This window comes from Micropterus salmoides, unplaced genomic scaffold (genome assembly GCF_014851395.1).
Source record: "Micropterus salmoides isolate LMB-PRFRI ecotype aquatic unplaced genomic scaffold, ASM1485139v1 Ms_hic_scaffold_16, whole genome shotgun sequence".
Lineage (NCBI taxonomy): Eukaryota > Metazoa > Chordata > Actinopteri > Centrarchiformes > Centrarchidae > Micropterus > Micropterus salmoides.
This window is the reverse complement of record NW_024040707.1, coordinates 18786642-18802137: the sequence shown is the minus strand read 5'-3', so window position 1 is coordinate 18802137 and position 15496 is coordinate 18786642. Positions and strand designations below refer to the sequence as shown.

At 40.2% G+C, this 15496-nt stretch overlaps 1 protein-coding gene across 15 annotated transcripts in view; it reads left to right on the top strand.

Moving 5' to 3' along the window:
• Positions 1-416: 416 nt before the first annotated feature.
• Positions 417-15496, top strand: part of huwe1 (HECT, UBA and WWE domain containing E3 ubiquitin protein ligase 1) — a 46113-nt gene continuing 31033 nt past the window's right edge. For 8 of the 15 annotated variants that reach the window (XM_038722586.1, XM_038722593.1, XM_038722592.1 and 5 more), the window contains exons 1-26: positions 417-494; positions 2657-2726; positions 6087-6136; positions 6342-6408; positions 7022-7120; positions 8047-8253; positions 8376-8528; positions 8621-8683; positions 8827-8904; positions 9024-9074; positions 9166-9334; positions 9423-9523; positions 9744-9894; positions 10005-10132; positions 10226-10366; positions 10482-10587; positions 10689-10796; positions 10886-10987; positions 11186-11266; positions 11521-11627; positions 12277-12454; positions 12542-12633; positions 12717-12937; positions 13085-13142; positions 13261-13437; positions 13600-13845. In XM_038722586.1, coding sequence (XP_038578514.1) covers positions 6364-6408; positions 7022-7120; positions 8047-8253; positions 8376-8528; positions 8621-8683; positions 8827-8904; positions 9024-9074; positions 9166-9334; positions 9423-9523; positions 9744-9894; positions 10005-10132; positions 10226-10366; positions 10482-10587; positions 10689-10796; positions 10886-10987; positions 11186-11266; positions 11521-11627; positions 12277-12454; positions 12542-12633; positions 12717-12937; positions 13085-13142; positions 13261-13437; positions 13600-13845 — 2862 coding nt within the window. In that variant the 5' untranslated portion in view covers positions 417-494; positions 2657-2726; positions 6087-6136; positions 6342-6363. The other 7 variants (XM_038722597.1, XM_038722596.1, XM_038722588.1 and 4 more) reach the window with 6 other exon arrangements.

Below are 15496 nucleotides of genomic sequence, written 5' to 3'. Positions count from 1 at the left end.
TCCAATGAAAGTACAGATTAATAATGTTAACATGCCACATTAGATATTGAATGAATAGTGATGACCACAGTTGTTCTCAGGGTTTTTTTGTTGTAAAATTAATGTAAGTATTAATTTTCACATCTAAACATTATTTCCATTGCATAGTTTTAAATACAAATTTCCCCGTCTAAATAGGGATTAAATGCATTTGTTAATAAAAAAAAATTTACAGTCTTTATTTCCTAATTGTCAGTGAGTTTGAATAGTTTCATATTTCAAATTAAACTGAATTAAAATATATTTTTCATAAAGCCTGGAGAAATTGTGCTTTAGTTTGCACATCTAATCACAGCGTTGAGGCTGGAAACAGTTATATGTCCAAAACGCGCTAGCGTCGCTTTTGTACAAGGGAGTGCCCTGGGTAAACGCAGCAGCAGGTATTCGCGCGAGATCTAAAGTGCCCTACCACTCGCTAGTGCAAGATGGAGAAGCAAATGTAACACGCACTCGAGGTAAGCAGAAAGACCTATTCCATGGTATTGACGTGGGTTTTAGCTATCTGGTGGCATACAGTTCTCTTCGTTAACAACTACCATCGATGATTCGCACTCGTCACAGGGATCCGACATCACAAAGCCAGTGTCTTTTTAAGGGTAAAGTACGGATCTGATGCTGTGTAAACCGCCATTTTTAATTTAGCCACGATCCCGCTGATAGAGCATTGTGCGGAGCTCTCGCTGCTAGCTAAGTTAGCTCGCGCGAAACCTGCAAACATACACGCCACACACACATACACACACATATCCACTGTGTGTGGGTATGTGCGCCTCTGTACAACCACAAGTCAAAGCAGTATCCTCGTTCAATTGCTACTCACTTTCCCCGGGAATGATGGTACAAATTGCCGGTGAGAATTAAAATGTGTGTCAGGTTGCAGTTTGACTTTTCGTAACGTTAATCTGCTAACGTTAGCCCTCAAAGCTGAATTGGAGCCGAAGTATCTAACGCTAGCCTAAACTGCTAATGAACCTAGCTAACGTCACCTAACTAGCTTTTAACTTTGCTAACGTTAGCGGCACCATAGACCTAACCTTAAGTGCGTACGGTCAGGTAGCTACCTCCGTAACATTGGCAAAAAATGTGAGCACGGTTACAACTAACCTAGCTTACTGGGGAGTGATAAACGAGTTGGGGAGTGTTGTAATGTTACTAAAACTAAGGCAATATCTCCGGCCATTACTTTATTCTGTGATACAGATGATCTGACCAAATCACAACGTCAGTTGCTAATATTAACGTTAATGCTGCGTTGTTGTTTGGGGACGTGTCATAAATTAAATTCGTTCATGCGAGAGCCCTACACTGTCAAATTGGCTTAACTTGCGTCCACTAACGGACATCACATTTACGTGTCTTTGAAAAGAAACAAGGATGTCTCTCAGTGAACACAGCGGAAACTATATTAATGTAAACTGTGGTACCTGTCAGCATCCCCTTTGGTCCTTGTCAGCCTCCCTCGCCCTCCATGACAACAGCAGGAATGGTATTGTAGTTGGGGATTCTGCATACTGTGTAGGTTTATTCTGTTACAAAACAATTGCTGAGTTTATTAATTCAGGCCAGTTCTTCACTGGCAAGTTCATCTGCATCTGCAGGGGTCCCCAAAAGCTAATTTTAAAGCACAGGCAGCTTAAAGGAGACCTGTAAATATTTTGTCTGAAAATATGTGAGCATGTAGACCAAATTTGAGGAACCTCAGGTAGTTGCGTGTGTGATGATGCACGTCCTGATTACTATCATTTAAGTACCAGATGATTTAGTGATCCTTATGGCTTAAAATTCAGATTGCATGTTGTATCAAATGTAGCACTACTGATATTTGTGGGTTATTCATAATGATACTTGCATACATCTACAATACATTTTGATTGACCCAACTAAGGCATGCACAGGCATCACGAAAGCAAAACTGAGTTGAGCAGCCTAGTTGTGTGGCAGACAAATTGGCTGAAGTTTTTATTATAGAATTTCGATTGGAAGTGATGAATTTCAGAATCAGAAAGAGCTTTATTGCCAAGTAGTATTTTACACGTACGAGGAATTTGCTTTGGTGATAAGGTGCTACACGTAGACAAACATAACTGACATAAATAAATGTGGAAATATATAAATAAGAAATAAACAGAAAGAGAAATAATTAAAAAAAAATTGCAGACAAAAAACAGTGTGGCAGATATTTACATGTGCATTACTCCAGTTTGTGTTGTGCAGACATATTGCAAAAAAATAAATCAAATAATGTTTTAATGTAACACATGCTAAGCAAAGGACTGAACACATTTTCTAATAAATTCTTGATGTATTATTAAGTGTTAAACCGCAGATATCTACCAGAAAGACATGTATACAGACTCACACGCACAAAGGGGAACAATGCAGGCTCCAAAGCTATAAAGATAGATGTGGGATTTGAAAGTGTCAATTCTGCTTCCCTCATAACACATTGACCTATATATCACAGTATTTCTTGGTGGTGTCAGGTTTGAAGTTGCCATAAATGCGTATCCTTTTCACCAGCTTAGTTTTAGTGTGTGAACCTGTCAGTTGAAGTAGTTTGCCAATGATCAAGTTGCTTATTCTTATTCTGTCATATTTGATTGTTTTGTGTTTTCAGATAGTTTAAAGAAACTGCAGAGCAAGACAAGGATGAGAAAGGTGGAGCTATTGAACCAAAGCAGTTTCTGGTATGTACTACTAACCTATTTACTACATTGACTAAAACTGTCATGGTGAAACACGTGAATACATAAGGAATACATTGATTTGTTATCAATATTTGCTTCCAAGCCCATACATCCTTCAAAATCAGTTGACCATGACTTATGCTTAATATAATGAACCACATGCAAAAACAGTAAGAGTTCATTTTCTGCCCTTTTCCATACCACATTGTCACTGTTAAGATATTTCTGGCAGTGAAATTAGGTATATCTGAATTATTTTGTTCCGTAATTCAAACTAGCTTATGTTCTACATTTCTTGTACAAAAAGTTCTAATAGCTTCTTACATGGACATTTTAGCCTAAACAATGTAAACTTTTCTTCCCTGTGGTCTTATCCATCCATCCATCCAGATGGTGTTGGTGTGATTTACTGTAATTTGCATTCATCAGCTGTAGTTCACCTCAGCACAATGGAGCTCAGTGGCAAGGGATGCTCATAGCACCAGAAAATTACTTTGGAAAAAGTCAAACTCTTAGAAGCTGACCACTATGTGATTGATGAATGATATATATAACTTCTGAAAGTAACAAAAAAAGATTTGACAATGATATTCCTTCTTTATTTTAACAGAAACACAACAATTGCTTCTTAAATGTGAGACCATATACTGTAAATAATATACGTATACAATGACAAATTATATCTGATATATGGAATGGAAATCAAGTCATTATAAATGACAAATATTTTAAGTTTGAAATAAGCAAAATATGGGTCAAAATGCATCTAATGCATATACAGCTTTTATGTGATGCAAATTAGATTTACACACCTGCCAATATACAATATCAATATTTCTGATAAACCAATGTCAGCTGATATTGCCGCAACATTTCTTTTTTTAGAAAACATGGCAATCCATTTCTCATTATAATCCAGATATGTTTTGAAGAGTTTTATTAAATGAGTTCCTACCCGTTTGAATTTGCATACAGGTAAATGTGTGGATGGAAATAATAAGTGTTTTTTGATTAAAAAGTGAATCAGTTAAGAAAGGACTTCCTTAAAGAAGATTTGAAAATGCTTTAACACAAACTAGGATGGTACCAGACAGGTTAAACTCTAGAGGAAACATTCTGTAAATTCATTGGTGTCATCTGATAAAGATGGCATATTTAAACAATAATCATGCAACTTTGTATGTGTATTTTAATCTACATTTAAATATTAGAAGCAAGGATTAATATTACTGGAGAGAGGTGATATTAGCCTGGCACATATGATGTTCTTGTGGCTAACCTAAAAAAGACTGAACTACCTGAAGAGTTATCAACATTGAAGTTTATCATCGCCAACACTAGTGAGCTTTAATCAGCTGACAAATATTTGCTTTCTTATTAGCTGGTTTAGTCATCCCCAAATGTGCTCCAGTTTTAGTAAATCTTCTTTTAAACCGTAGGCTACATATATCAAATACTGCAGCTGTGTTCATCCAGTGTGTTTTAATTTTCCAATATTCTATACTGTATTTTTGGGTCACTTTTCACCATCAGTTGCATGTTTACTTGGGATGCACATATTAAATGTATTCCCCTATGGCGTGATTGAAAGCTGTGCACCTGATATATTTTGATGAAAACAATTTTAAGGATTGTGTAGTCATATTCGTTATTATTGTAGTGTTTTTGTTGCGGGTGTTGTCACACGGAGACCTGTGTTGATCGCAAATGTTGAGGACCTTATAAACTGTTAAGGTGATGCCTTTGCCTCATGTTAACATGTAATGCATCGATAAACAGTGGCCACTCTTTCCCCGTCGTAACGTTATTCACTTTTTGCACACTACCCAGAGTCATGATGACTGTGCCAACAGCCAGTGCCTATGTGCTATGGAAACAAGCGCGGATACTCTGAAAAATAATCCAACGGACGGATGAGGACATTTCTTTAATGAGCCGGTAGACAATTTGCCCGAACGACAACTGAAAACAAAACTCGCAGTGTCACGTTAGACCCGTCCGACAATGATTCAGCGAGTTATTATGCGTTTCTGCTTGCTACTCAACTAACGGCAGCTAGCTTGCTTGCTAGCTAGCGCGTGCTACGACTGTCTAGCTGAGGAACCAGGGTAAGAGCCTTGGCAAAGTAACGTTACCCGGTTCCTAGCATTTGACACAAGCCCATCTAACTGTAGCTGGTCACCGAGTGGTGTTTACAGTTTCGTTTTTACTTAGAGCAAGGATGGTACTGGAGCGGGGAGTGCGGGCTTGATTTGCGGCCTGCGCAGCCTCGACCTAAATTAGTGAGGAGTCAGGTCAGGACAGTATTGTGAATTTGTGAGATCTGAATTGACAGCTGTGGCACAAATGGCTAAAACGACTTGATTGTTTTTTGGTTATCTACATTCTAGATGTTTGCCGGTGATTACACACATGACTTGTTTCTGATTCGGTTTACTTTTTTAAGGTCTGGTGTTGTTCAACTGCTTTTAAGTATTTCAAGAGAAGATCGTTTGCTAACGTTGCCGGTAGCTCACTGTTAGCTGGCCAGGGGCTAACGTGAACTCCGTAGAAAACATTACTGATCGATTTCTTTCGTACGTCGAGCTTCTCGATGTGTATTATTTTGTAAGACGTGTTGCTAGACGGCCACCAATAAACCCAGTCTCGTTTGTGACTAGTAACTGCAGTCTAACGTGTGTGTATAGTGGGCTTTTAACGGTAGGTAAATAACGTTAGCTATTAGCAAAGGTTGCATTAGCTAACTTAGGTAGCTACTACTTTAACCTGTCAGCGTCAAGTCACTTGTGTTGCTGATGGGCAAACAAATAATGAGGTAGCGAACTGTCATTAAGCTATCACTTGAATCACAAATAATACGCGAAACGTAACACAGAGATTTTATGCCATTAAAAATGGGCCAGCCTGATTTGATTAACTTTGTGTCGTATGTTGCTAGCTAGCCACCAGCTAATGCTCTGTCTCAGTCTGCTTTGTGACGATCAAACCTGCTAGATAACCTAAACAAATCCTGTTCCTTTCAAACAATGATTGGGATCAGTGATTTGTTAGCTGCCACAGATCTTTTAAGGGTAATACCCATATCAACTGCCCTTGCTTATTAGCTGGGTGGCTTTGTTCAAAACTAACTGTCTATATTTTCTAATTTTACGTACAGTACATCATGTACTCATTTCCATATGTATAATCAGGGTGCTCTGTTATGCATCCTTTATACCAGCTTTACCTACTACAACATTTTTGTAAATTATCCTTTCTTGAGATTGATGCATCTGACAACGCAGTGTACACCTACTGTACTAAGAATTCTGTATTATGGGTCACTGTTGCTAGTTTTTGATTTGTACCATCGTTTTGCAGGTAACGTGACTGGAACATGCTGTTAAGTGGGTATTGCCAAATTATTTTCTGTAAGTACATTTCACATTTCAAGCTGTGTACAAGTTCATGGTTATTAAATCTGTATCTAAATGTATCATAGTTTTTAAAGTGTTTAAATGTTTAAAGTAGAATGTTTGGTTTATTTACAAATTATAAATCTAAGTAGTCCTGTATCTTAACTCATTGAGATTCAGCAACACATGTTTTCCGATGTTCACGGACATTTGTCAACAGGAGCAACAAATAGAGATCGACAATGAAGGTCGACAGAAGCAAGTTAAAGAAAACTCCTACAGAAGCTGTGAGTATAATTTCTAGCCTAACTAGTTCCTAATTTCCATACAGTTGGGATATCCAGGCTGAGCTTTACTATGACCAAATCTGATGGAAGTCCATAATGGGACCACAGTCCAAATGATTTCCTATACAACAGGAGAGCTTAGTAAAATGTCATGCTTACTGTGCAACAGTAAAATTTGCAACAGTAATAGGCACCTGTCACAAGCAGCTCTTAGGTTTACTGTGGCTGCTTCACCATTCCTCCCTTGCAAAATGATGTGCTGACCAAAAGAGCACTGAAAACAAGAAGTAGGCTGTCATTACCTAACCTTGGTGATGGTAAAGCTGTACTTCCTAGAGATGCTTCACAATAAAAGTCATAACAGTGGTAAGCATTTAAGCAGCAGCTGGACATTTTTGGTTTCTAGCAGTAACACAGCAAGTAAACCTCTGAGATTACAATATGGTTGCCCCCTACTGTTAGTTCACAGAGGAAATGCACATTTTAACATCTTGGCGCGCCATAGCGTTGCTGAAAGGTGTTATACTTTGTTACTGTGTTAGTAGAAAACAGTCATAGGTTGTCTGTGCACTCTGCTTGATTAACATTTTTTTTTCTTCTTCTGAACAAACAGCCTGCTGACTGCAGGATACTTATAGAGAAGCTCAAGGCATGCAGTGATGAGCAACTGCTGGTTGAACTGCAGCACATCAAGACCTGGAATATTGGCAAGGTAAGCACCTATAAAAACAGATGGAGAGACACCTCCCTCACATCTGGTAAGGAGTGGGACATCCCAACTGACAAAATCATTATTTTATGGTCACAGTGTTGTCTGAAAATGACTGTGTTAATTAAATAAGTATGCAATAGTTATTTTATTGCGGCTCATCAATACTACATGTTAACCAGTAGGCATTCTCAAGCTGCTGCGCTGGAAATCATTATTGTAAGATTGCGACATTGTCTGACAAACATAAATACAAGTTTAATGACAACAGCTATGCTGTTTGGTCAGCTATATCGACATTTAAAATTAGTAATCACACAAAAAGTTAGAGACGACAGAAAGTTTTCTCAACACAGCCAACTGTGAATGGGGGATGTTCTTTAATCATCCGTTTAGTTCCCTCATGCTTATTAAAGCTGAATTCACACAGTTTTTCTCATTTACCACTTTTTCACTTTCTGTTGTCTCACAACAGGAATGTGAAATGTGTGAAATAGCATTTTAATTGCTATCAATCCTACATGTTAGCCGGTAGTCTCAAGCAGCTGCACTGCAAATCATTATTTTAAGATCTAAATGTCGTCTGACAAAATTTAATTAAGTACAGTTTAATGTTCACAACTATGCTGTGATTAGCTATACTGGAGGGCGGGGGGAATTCAACGTAATTGTTGATGGGAATTTGTCGATTTGCGTAATGTGTATTGGTGTGTCGCAGTTAAGTTCCGCGCCCGGTCTAAACAGAGATTCACCCAGAGAGCAAGCTGTATCTAAATTATAGATATAATAGCTATAGATAATATTACTTTAGTAAATCTGTCATGTGCTTAGTAATCCAGTAGTCCCTATGTTTTTAAATAAAATACAAAGGTCTCTGATACTAACCATAACTTGATTTATCACTTATTGGTTTTGTGTGTCTTTAACAGTGTGAGCTTTACCACTGGGTGGATCTGCTGGACCGCTTTGATGGCATTCTGTGTGATGCAGGCCAGACAGTGGAGAGTATGTCATGGCTGCTGGTGTGTGACCGCCCAGACAATGGACAGCTCAAAGCCCTGCTTTTGGCAGTGCTCAACTTCACAGCCCTGCTCATTGAGTATAGCTTCTCTAGGCACCTCTACAGCTCCATAGAGGTAGGCTTGAACCTAGTACATTCTCGACCACTGTTCTGCTTTTCTGGACTATATATGTCACAGAGGAAAGCAGCCCACTAACTTTAACCCTCTTTTATCTTCCACTCCCATCCCCTTTACAGCACTTAACCACCTTGTTAGCGTCATGTGACATGCAAGTGGTCCTGTCTGTGCTGAACCTGCTCTATGTGTTCAGTAAGCGCTCCAACTACATCACAAGACTGGGATCTGACAAAAGGACGCCTCTACTGGCGCGTCTGCAACACCTAGCTGAGGTCTAGTGAATGCCATTGTTTTCCTATTGCTATGATTCCTGTCCCTCAAGAGAAAGAGCTGTATTGTTTACTCTCTTTGTTCTTTTTTGTAGAGCTGGGGAGGAAAGGAGAATGGCTTTGGTCTGGCTGAGTGCTGCAGGGATCTGCTAATGACGGTAAGAATTTTACAGGGTGACAGCGGTGGTCAGCTACCTACAGCTATTTTATGTTTATAAATAAAGACTGTCAAATTAAACTGATTAGCCACTATAAATACTGTCTTTTCTTACAATGCTGCCCCCCATTGGTACATGAGCAGAAGTACCCTCCCAGTGCCACAACACTGCATTTTGAGTTTTACGCTGAACCAGGCCCTGAGGTCAAAGTAGAGAGGAAGGTAAAGACCAAATTTTTATATTTATGAAATCTTTTGTAGTAAAAACTAAATATATTTTTGGAATATTGTGGTGATGGCTCAACTTCTTCCTAAACCTTTCTGAACTCTTATTTCCCCAGCAGACAAGTAGTAACACACTACATTATATTCACATCGAGCAGCTTGACAAGGTACAGTCAGATTAGAAACTGTCAGATCTAAGAGTGAAGTAATAGAACCTCAGGTTCTTCAGCTTTACTCATGGTGTTCTGTTTCCATCAGATTTCAGAGAGCCCATCTGAGATAATGGAGTCGCTGACCGTGATGTACAACATCCCTAAAGACAAGCAGACACTGCTGTTTACACACATTCGACTGGCCCATGGTTTCTCAAATCACAAAAAAAGGTTGCAGGCTGTGCAGGCCCGACTACATGCCATCTCTATACTGGGTGAGTAGAAGCCTTCTTCCTAACATAAAGCAACAGTATGAAGTTTTGCTTCAAGTTTTAACTGCTTACTTTCAATGTTTCTTTGCAGTGTATTCAAATGCACTCCAAGAGTCAGCCAACAGTATTCTGTATAATGGATTGATAGAGGAGCTGGTGGATGTTTTACAGATTACAGACAAACAGCTTGTGGTAAGAAAGTAATTTTAATTTTCTGCTTAATCACTGTCGTTCTACTGAATCCATATGCCACAGTAGCACTGAATTTGTAAAATCACGTTAGATGCTTTAGTCAGACCGAGATTACTTTCAGATGTGTGTATTCTCCAGTTTCAATTCAGAGTCTCTTTCCCAAGTCCCTTTGTTAAAGTTTTTCTGTGTTCTTAAATATGTATTTGATTTTGTTCTTCAGGATATCAAGGCAGCATCTTTGCGCACTTTAACTTCGATTGTCCATCTGGAGAGGACGCCCAAGCTTTCAAACATCATCGACTGCACTGGCACTGCCTCTTACCATGGCTTCTTGCCTGTGTTGGTGCGCAACTGTATACAAGCAATGATTGGTGAGGGTCCAGGCAAAGCTTTTTGTGTAACGTTTCAGTGCGTGATGCACAAATTGATGGGACGAATAAAATGGAGTTCTGTTTGTTAACTTTTGATTTCTATTTTCTAGATCCTTTAATGGAACCCTACCCGCACCAGTTTGCCACTGCACTCTTCTCATTCCTCTACCACTTGGCGAGCTATGATGCTGGAGGGGAAGCCCTTGTCTCCTGTGGCATGATGGAAGCTCTCCTGAAGGTATATCCTCATCCCACCTATACGTCATTAACAATTGTAGTTTTCTTTTCAAGAAATTTAAGTCTATACTTTTTATTACCTTTTTCTTTATAGGTGATCAAGTTCCTGGGTGACGAGCAGGACCAGATCACTTTTGTGACACGAGCAGTACGGGTCGTGGACCTCATCACCAACCTTGACATGGCTGCCTTTCAGTCTCACAGCGGCCTTTCCATTTTCATCTGCAGGCTAGAGGTTGGTTATGCACTTTGCACTTCTCTATTCCTGACACAGCAGACTTCAACAACAGAGGCAATGAAACTTCTGCCAGACTCATTCATTCTTCTCTCAATCACTTTGTATCATGTAGCATGAGGTGGACTTGTCAAGGAAAGAGTGCCCTTTTGTCATCAAGCCAAAGATCCAGAGGCCTAGTACAGCTGTGGAGTCTGAGGACATGGACACAGACATGGAGAGTAAGTCACTATTCTTAAGACGAGGCTTTTCATTAGCATTGCCAAGTCATAAAGAATTCCCTGCTGTTGTATTGGTTTGCCAACTTTATGTATTCTCACAGTGTCAGAAGTTGCCATGGAAAGCAGCCCTGGACCGTCCACATCTTCCGGTTCCAGACCAGAGGTGGACCACCGAGCACAGAACAGTGCTGCTAATACGCCTCGTGCAGGTACACACAGCACGTGCACGCGCACACACACACACAAACACTTGTCATTATTGTACTCTCATCATAACTATGACACGCTGTCTCCCTAGGTGTGCAGTGTATCCCCCAGAGGGCAGCTCTGTTAAAGTCTATGCTAAATTTCTTGAAGAAAGCCATCCAGGATCCTGCCTTTTCTGATGGTATCCGACATGGTGAGTTATTGTCATCCTCATACTACTTCTATAGATTAGCTTGAGATCAGCAGTTTTATACTATACTTTTGTACTTTCTATACTCTTGTTTGTGCATGTTTAACAGATTCATAAGTTGTTACCTCAAGATTTGTACATTTCATTATGGAAATGTTAATGTGTGTATGTCTTATTTTATTTTTATTTTTTTCTCACAAGTAATGGATGGGTCCTTGCCTACCTCACTCAAGCACATCATCAGTAATGCAGAATATTATGGCCCTTCACTGTTCCTCTTAGGTGAGTTCACAGTAACACTTCAGGAAAGCCCTTCAAGTACTCTTTTGACTGTGCTACGTGCTCTCACTTGATTTCAGAGATGCAAAATTTGTCACATTAAAATGTGTGTCAGCCGGAGAAGGGGGTTGTGTGTGACGTTGTTTTACTGTTAGCTTTATTACTGTTAAAATGTCAAATTTGCTATCAGTTTGAATAATGATTTCCTTTTTCTCTTTACCCCACCCTGCTCTTGTCTCTGTTCTTTGGGTTTATAGCGACAGAGGTTGTGACGGTGTTTGTGTTCCAGGAGCCATCCCTGCTCTCCTCCCTGCAGGATAATGGTCTCACTGATGTCATGCTGCATGCCCTTCTCATCAAAGATGTGAGTTTCTAGCACTGCCCTTGTGTGCTGTGTTTTTTTTTCTCTGTCTCTGACAGATCATTATCATTTAAGTCTACCCTTTTGTTGAGCTCCTAATTCAGTTTGAATATTGGTTGACTGTCAGTGTAAAGGGGTTTCCCTGTGTCCATAGGTAAGGGTTCAGACCTGTGGATGAATTCATTAAATTGACATCACTATTAACTTTAGTCTGAAACACTTATCACTAGGCAGTAACATCCAGTTACCTCACCTCTAGATGGATCAAAATACCTGAGACCCTTGCGTACCAGATGGGGAGAAATGTAATGTCTCTCCTACAACTTAAAATTACCTAATTTATTGTTTTGTTTTAAAGCTGGTTGATTAATGAATCTCTAATTACACTGCTGTATTGTGAATGCCACATGAGATGTATAGCAGACTTGTATTAAATTTATTTGCATGTTGTGTGAAGAAATTGTCAACAGTAGTGTAGGTGGTCAAGTTTTGTGTAAAGGGTTACAATGTGAGCCAGCTCTGTGAAAAAAGCACAGATTGATAATGGGTCTTTGATGCGGGGGGAAGGGTAATGGTTAGCCCACCTTAGTTACTTTACCCTCCTATCTGTTGTTTTGTTTTGTTTTTTGCCTAAATTCTTTCTTTTTTCCAGGTTCCTGCTACCCGTGAAGTGTTAGGTTCTCTCCCCAATGTGTTCAGTGCCCTGTGCCTGAATGCAAGAGGCTTGCACTCATTCGTTCAGTGCCAGCCTTTTGAACGCCTCTTCAAAGTGCTTTTGTCCCCTGACTACCTGCCTGCCATGCGACGGCGACGCAGCTCTGACCCGCTGGGTGAGTTGGAGTGTATGTGTGGTGTTATTCAGATCTTTGCCTGTGGAACCTGCTGGAGTGGATGACATGGTCTGTGTTTGGCTTCAGGTGACACTGCATCCAACTTGGGCAGTGCTGTGGACGAGCTCATGAGGCACCAACCCACTTTGAAGACTGATGCTACTACTGCCATTATTAAGGTAGTGTACCTTGATTTACAAGCAGTATTTCAACTGTCGCCACATGATTTGGCAGGATAATTAAAGCTAAATTGATGTTACAGTTACTGGAGGAGATCTGCAACCTAGGTCGAGCCCCTGAGTACATCTGCCAGAAACCGTCTATTCAGAAAGCAGACGGCACTGTCGCGGTGCCACCAGCACGCTCCAGCCACGCTGCTGAAGAAGCTTCAAGTGAGGATGAAGAGGAAGAAGAAGCCCTCCACACTTTCAGCCAGCAGCAGGGGGAACCAGAGAGCAACAGACAGTCAGTTCCACTTGAACTGTATGACGCTGAGTTCATAACACAATAGAATAGAACAACAACTCTTTACAGACTTTGAGTTATGTTTTTTCAAGTCAATTGACTTAATTTCAAATGTTTTCATTGGCGATCATTTTGATTTCTGGATTTTATTTTGGATTCTTGCAGGGTAGTGGGCACTGAGGAGCGGATACCCATTCCTCTAATGGATTATATTCTGAACGTGGTGAGTGTTGATTCTTTTTGTTTTGTGTGGGTATGTTGAGAAATGTTCCATGCTATAAAGCAGTGCCCCCCCCAACCTTCACCTTCACTCATCTCTTTGCAATTCACTTGTTTTTCAGATGAAGTTTGTGGAATCTATACTGAGCAACAACACCACAGACGACCACTGTCAGGAGTTTGTCACCCAGAAGGGGCTGCTACCTCTGGTTTCTATTCTGGGCCTGCCCAACTTGCCCATAGACTTCCCCACTTCTGCTGCCTGCCAAGCTGTGGCTGGTGTTTGCAAGTCCATATTGGTGAGCACAAAAGAAAATCACTTTGGTGATATTTATTTTTATTTTTGTTAAAGTGTCAGATTTAGCCAAATAACTTATTGTAATCTGCAGACCCTAGGCAATTTGATGACGAGGCAAAATAATTTTGAATTAATTTAGACTGAAGTGTTTTTTTCCCCTTAGACTCTCTCACATGAGCCTAAGGTACTCCAGGAGGGCCTGTGCCAACTGGACAGTATCCTGACATCTCTGGAGCCACTTCATCGACCAATTGAGGTGCCTGGTGGGTCTGTGCTTCTCAGGGAACTGGCTAACGCAGGCCATGTCACCGACGCCACGTTGTCAGCCCGTGCCACACCACTGCTACATGCTCTTACTGCAGCACATGCCTACATCCTCATGTTTGTCCACACTTGCAGAGTAGGCCAGGTAAATATGGATGTATTTTCTTAACCCTCACCCTCTTTTTAATAACCTTTAAATCACTTGATTACACCAAATTGATCTCTGTTCATCTAATGTGGTTTCTGGAAACAATTGGCTGCATCAGTGATGGTGTAAGTATTGTAGTTAAGAGAGTGAATACCTATGCATTATTGTGTCCTATTTGTACTTAAAGGTTCCCTGTGGAGTTTTGGTCTGTAGTAGTATGTGTCAGTCCAGGTTTGTTTGTCTCGTACATGCACATGAGGACACAGACAAACGGTTTCATATTATTGAGTAATCAAAGTTGGCAGCCACGAATACCAGCAATGTGCCAAAAAGGCAGGGAATAAGAAGAATGCAAGGTAGCAAACGTGGATATGAAAAATTAAGTATTTAAAAATCGACTTTGCAAATTCTCTCAAGAAAGTAAATGCATTCAACACATTTATTAGACTTCAAGGAATACAAACAATGTATTTAGCTAATTAACACTTAAAGGCACCATTTGTAAGAATGAAGTTGTCTACAACAGCATGTGGACTGATTTCTATGGAAAGGACTCGGGATGGTTTAATCCAAAGAATTTGACGTTGATGTGCCTTCTCTTTTGCTCCCCAACAGTGTAGCCAACTGTGTACACACTTGCAAACACTTAGAAATGGAGTTTGCTTATGACAACAAATGACCGTCACCCAAACAGAAAAACAAAGCAACATTACTGCAAAGCATATGAAATATGTTGTGATTTTATGGTTTTAGCTGGCTAATGTTAGCTTGCTTGTTAACACGGACAAATTGCTTGCTAGCTAACATAGCTAAATACTGTCTTGAGTGGATAACTTCAGCTAATTCATCCAGACTCCTGGGTCTGATCTCACTGTTCGACTGGCTGGCTTGTCGTTTGCTGGTTGCTTTGTTGACTGGTGTTACGGGGCAGCCGGTGCCGAATCCATGCAGCATGGCTTGGTTGCAGCTGGCTAGTTAACCTTACCTTGCTTTCTCACTAACGTTATCGCTATTCTATCCGAGTGCATAATCAAAGTGGGTTGACAACGCATGTCTCTTGCTTGCTCATGTCCACACTGGGTTAGTTTAGCTGGCACTCTTCCTGATTCCATTGCACTACTTGTGGTGGCATTTGGTCTGGCTGGTCTGTCTAAAAGGGTAGGATAAGGCATGGGCAGTGACTGTCTCAAGGTCTGCTACACTTAATCTAATCCCTGTGCTACCTTTTCTGATGTTGAGTGTATTTCTGTTATAGGCTCATAACTAACGATTGCTTTCAACTAGCCAAGAGCAATGCAAGGCAGGGGACCGACTGAATGTGGCTTGATTGGGCAGCATGGGTCTGGCATTGGTTGATGGGGGTGTTTGCAAACAGCAAGCTAGTCAGTGTCATGGAGCCAATGGTACAAATAAAATATAGAAATATAAGCGTTCAGTCTAGTGTATGTAACGTAAGCTTTTGGCCGATGCCCAGGATAATTTATTCTCAACCCTACATAGTGTGAACGTGAGTAACAGTATGCCAACTGCAGTTCAGTTAACTATCACAGGTGTCAGTATTAAAGGTTTTGTGAAAGTTACACATAGAATCTTTTACAAGAAAACTCCACAGAGCACCTTTATTTTAATTTCTAGAGAATTTGTTTTT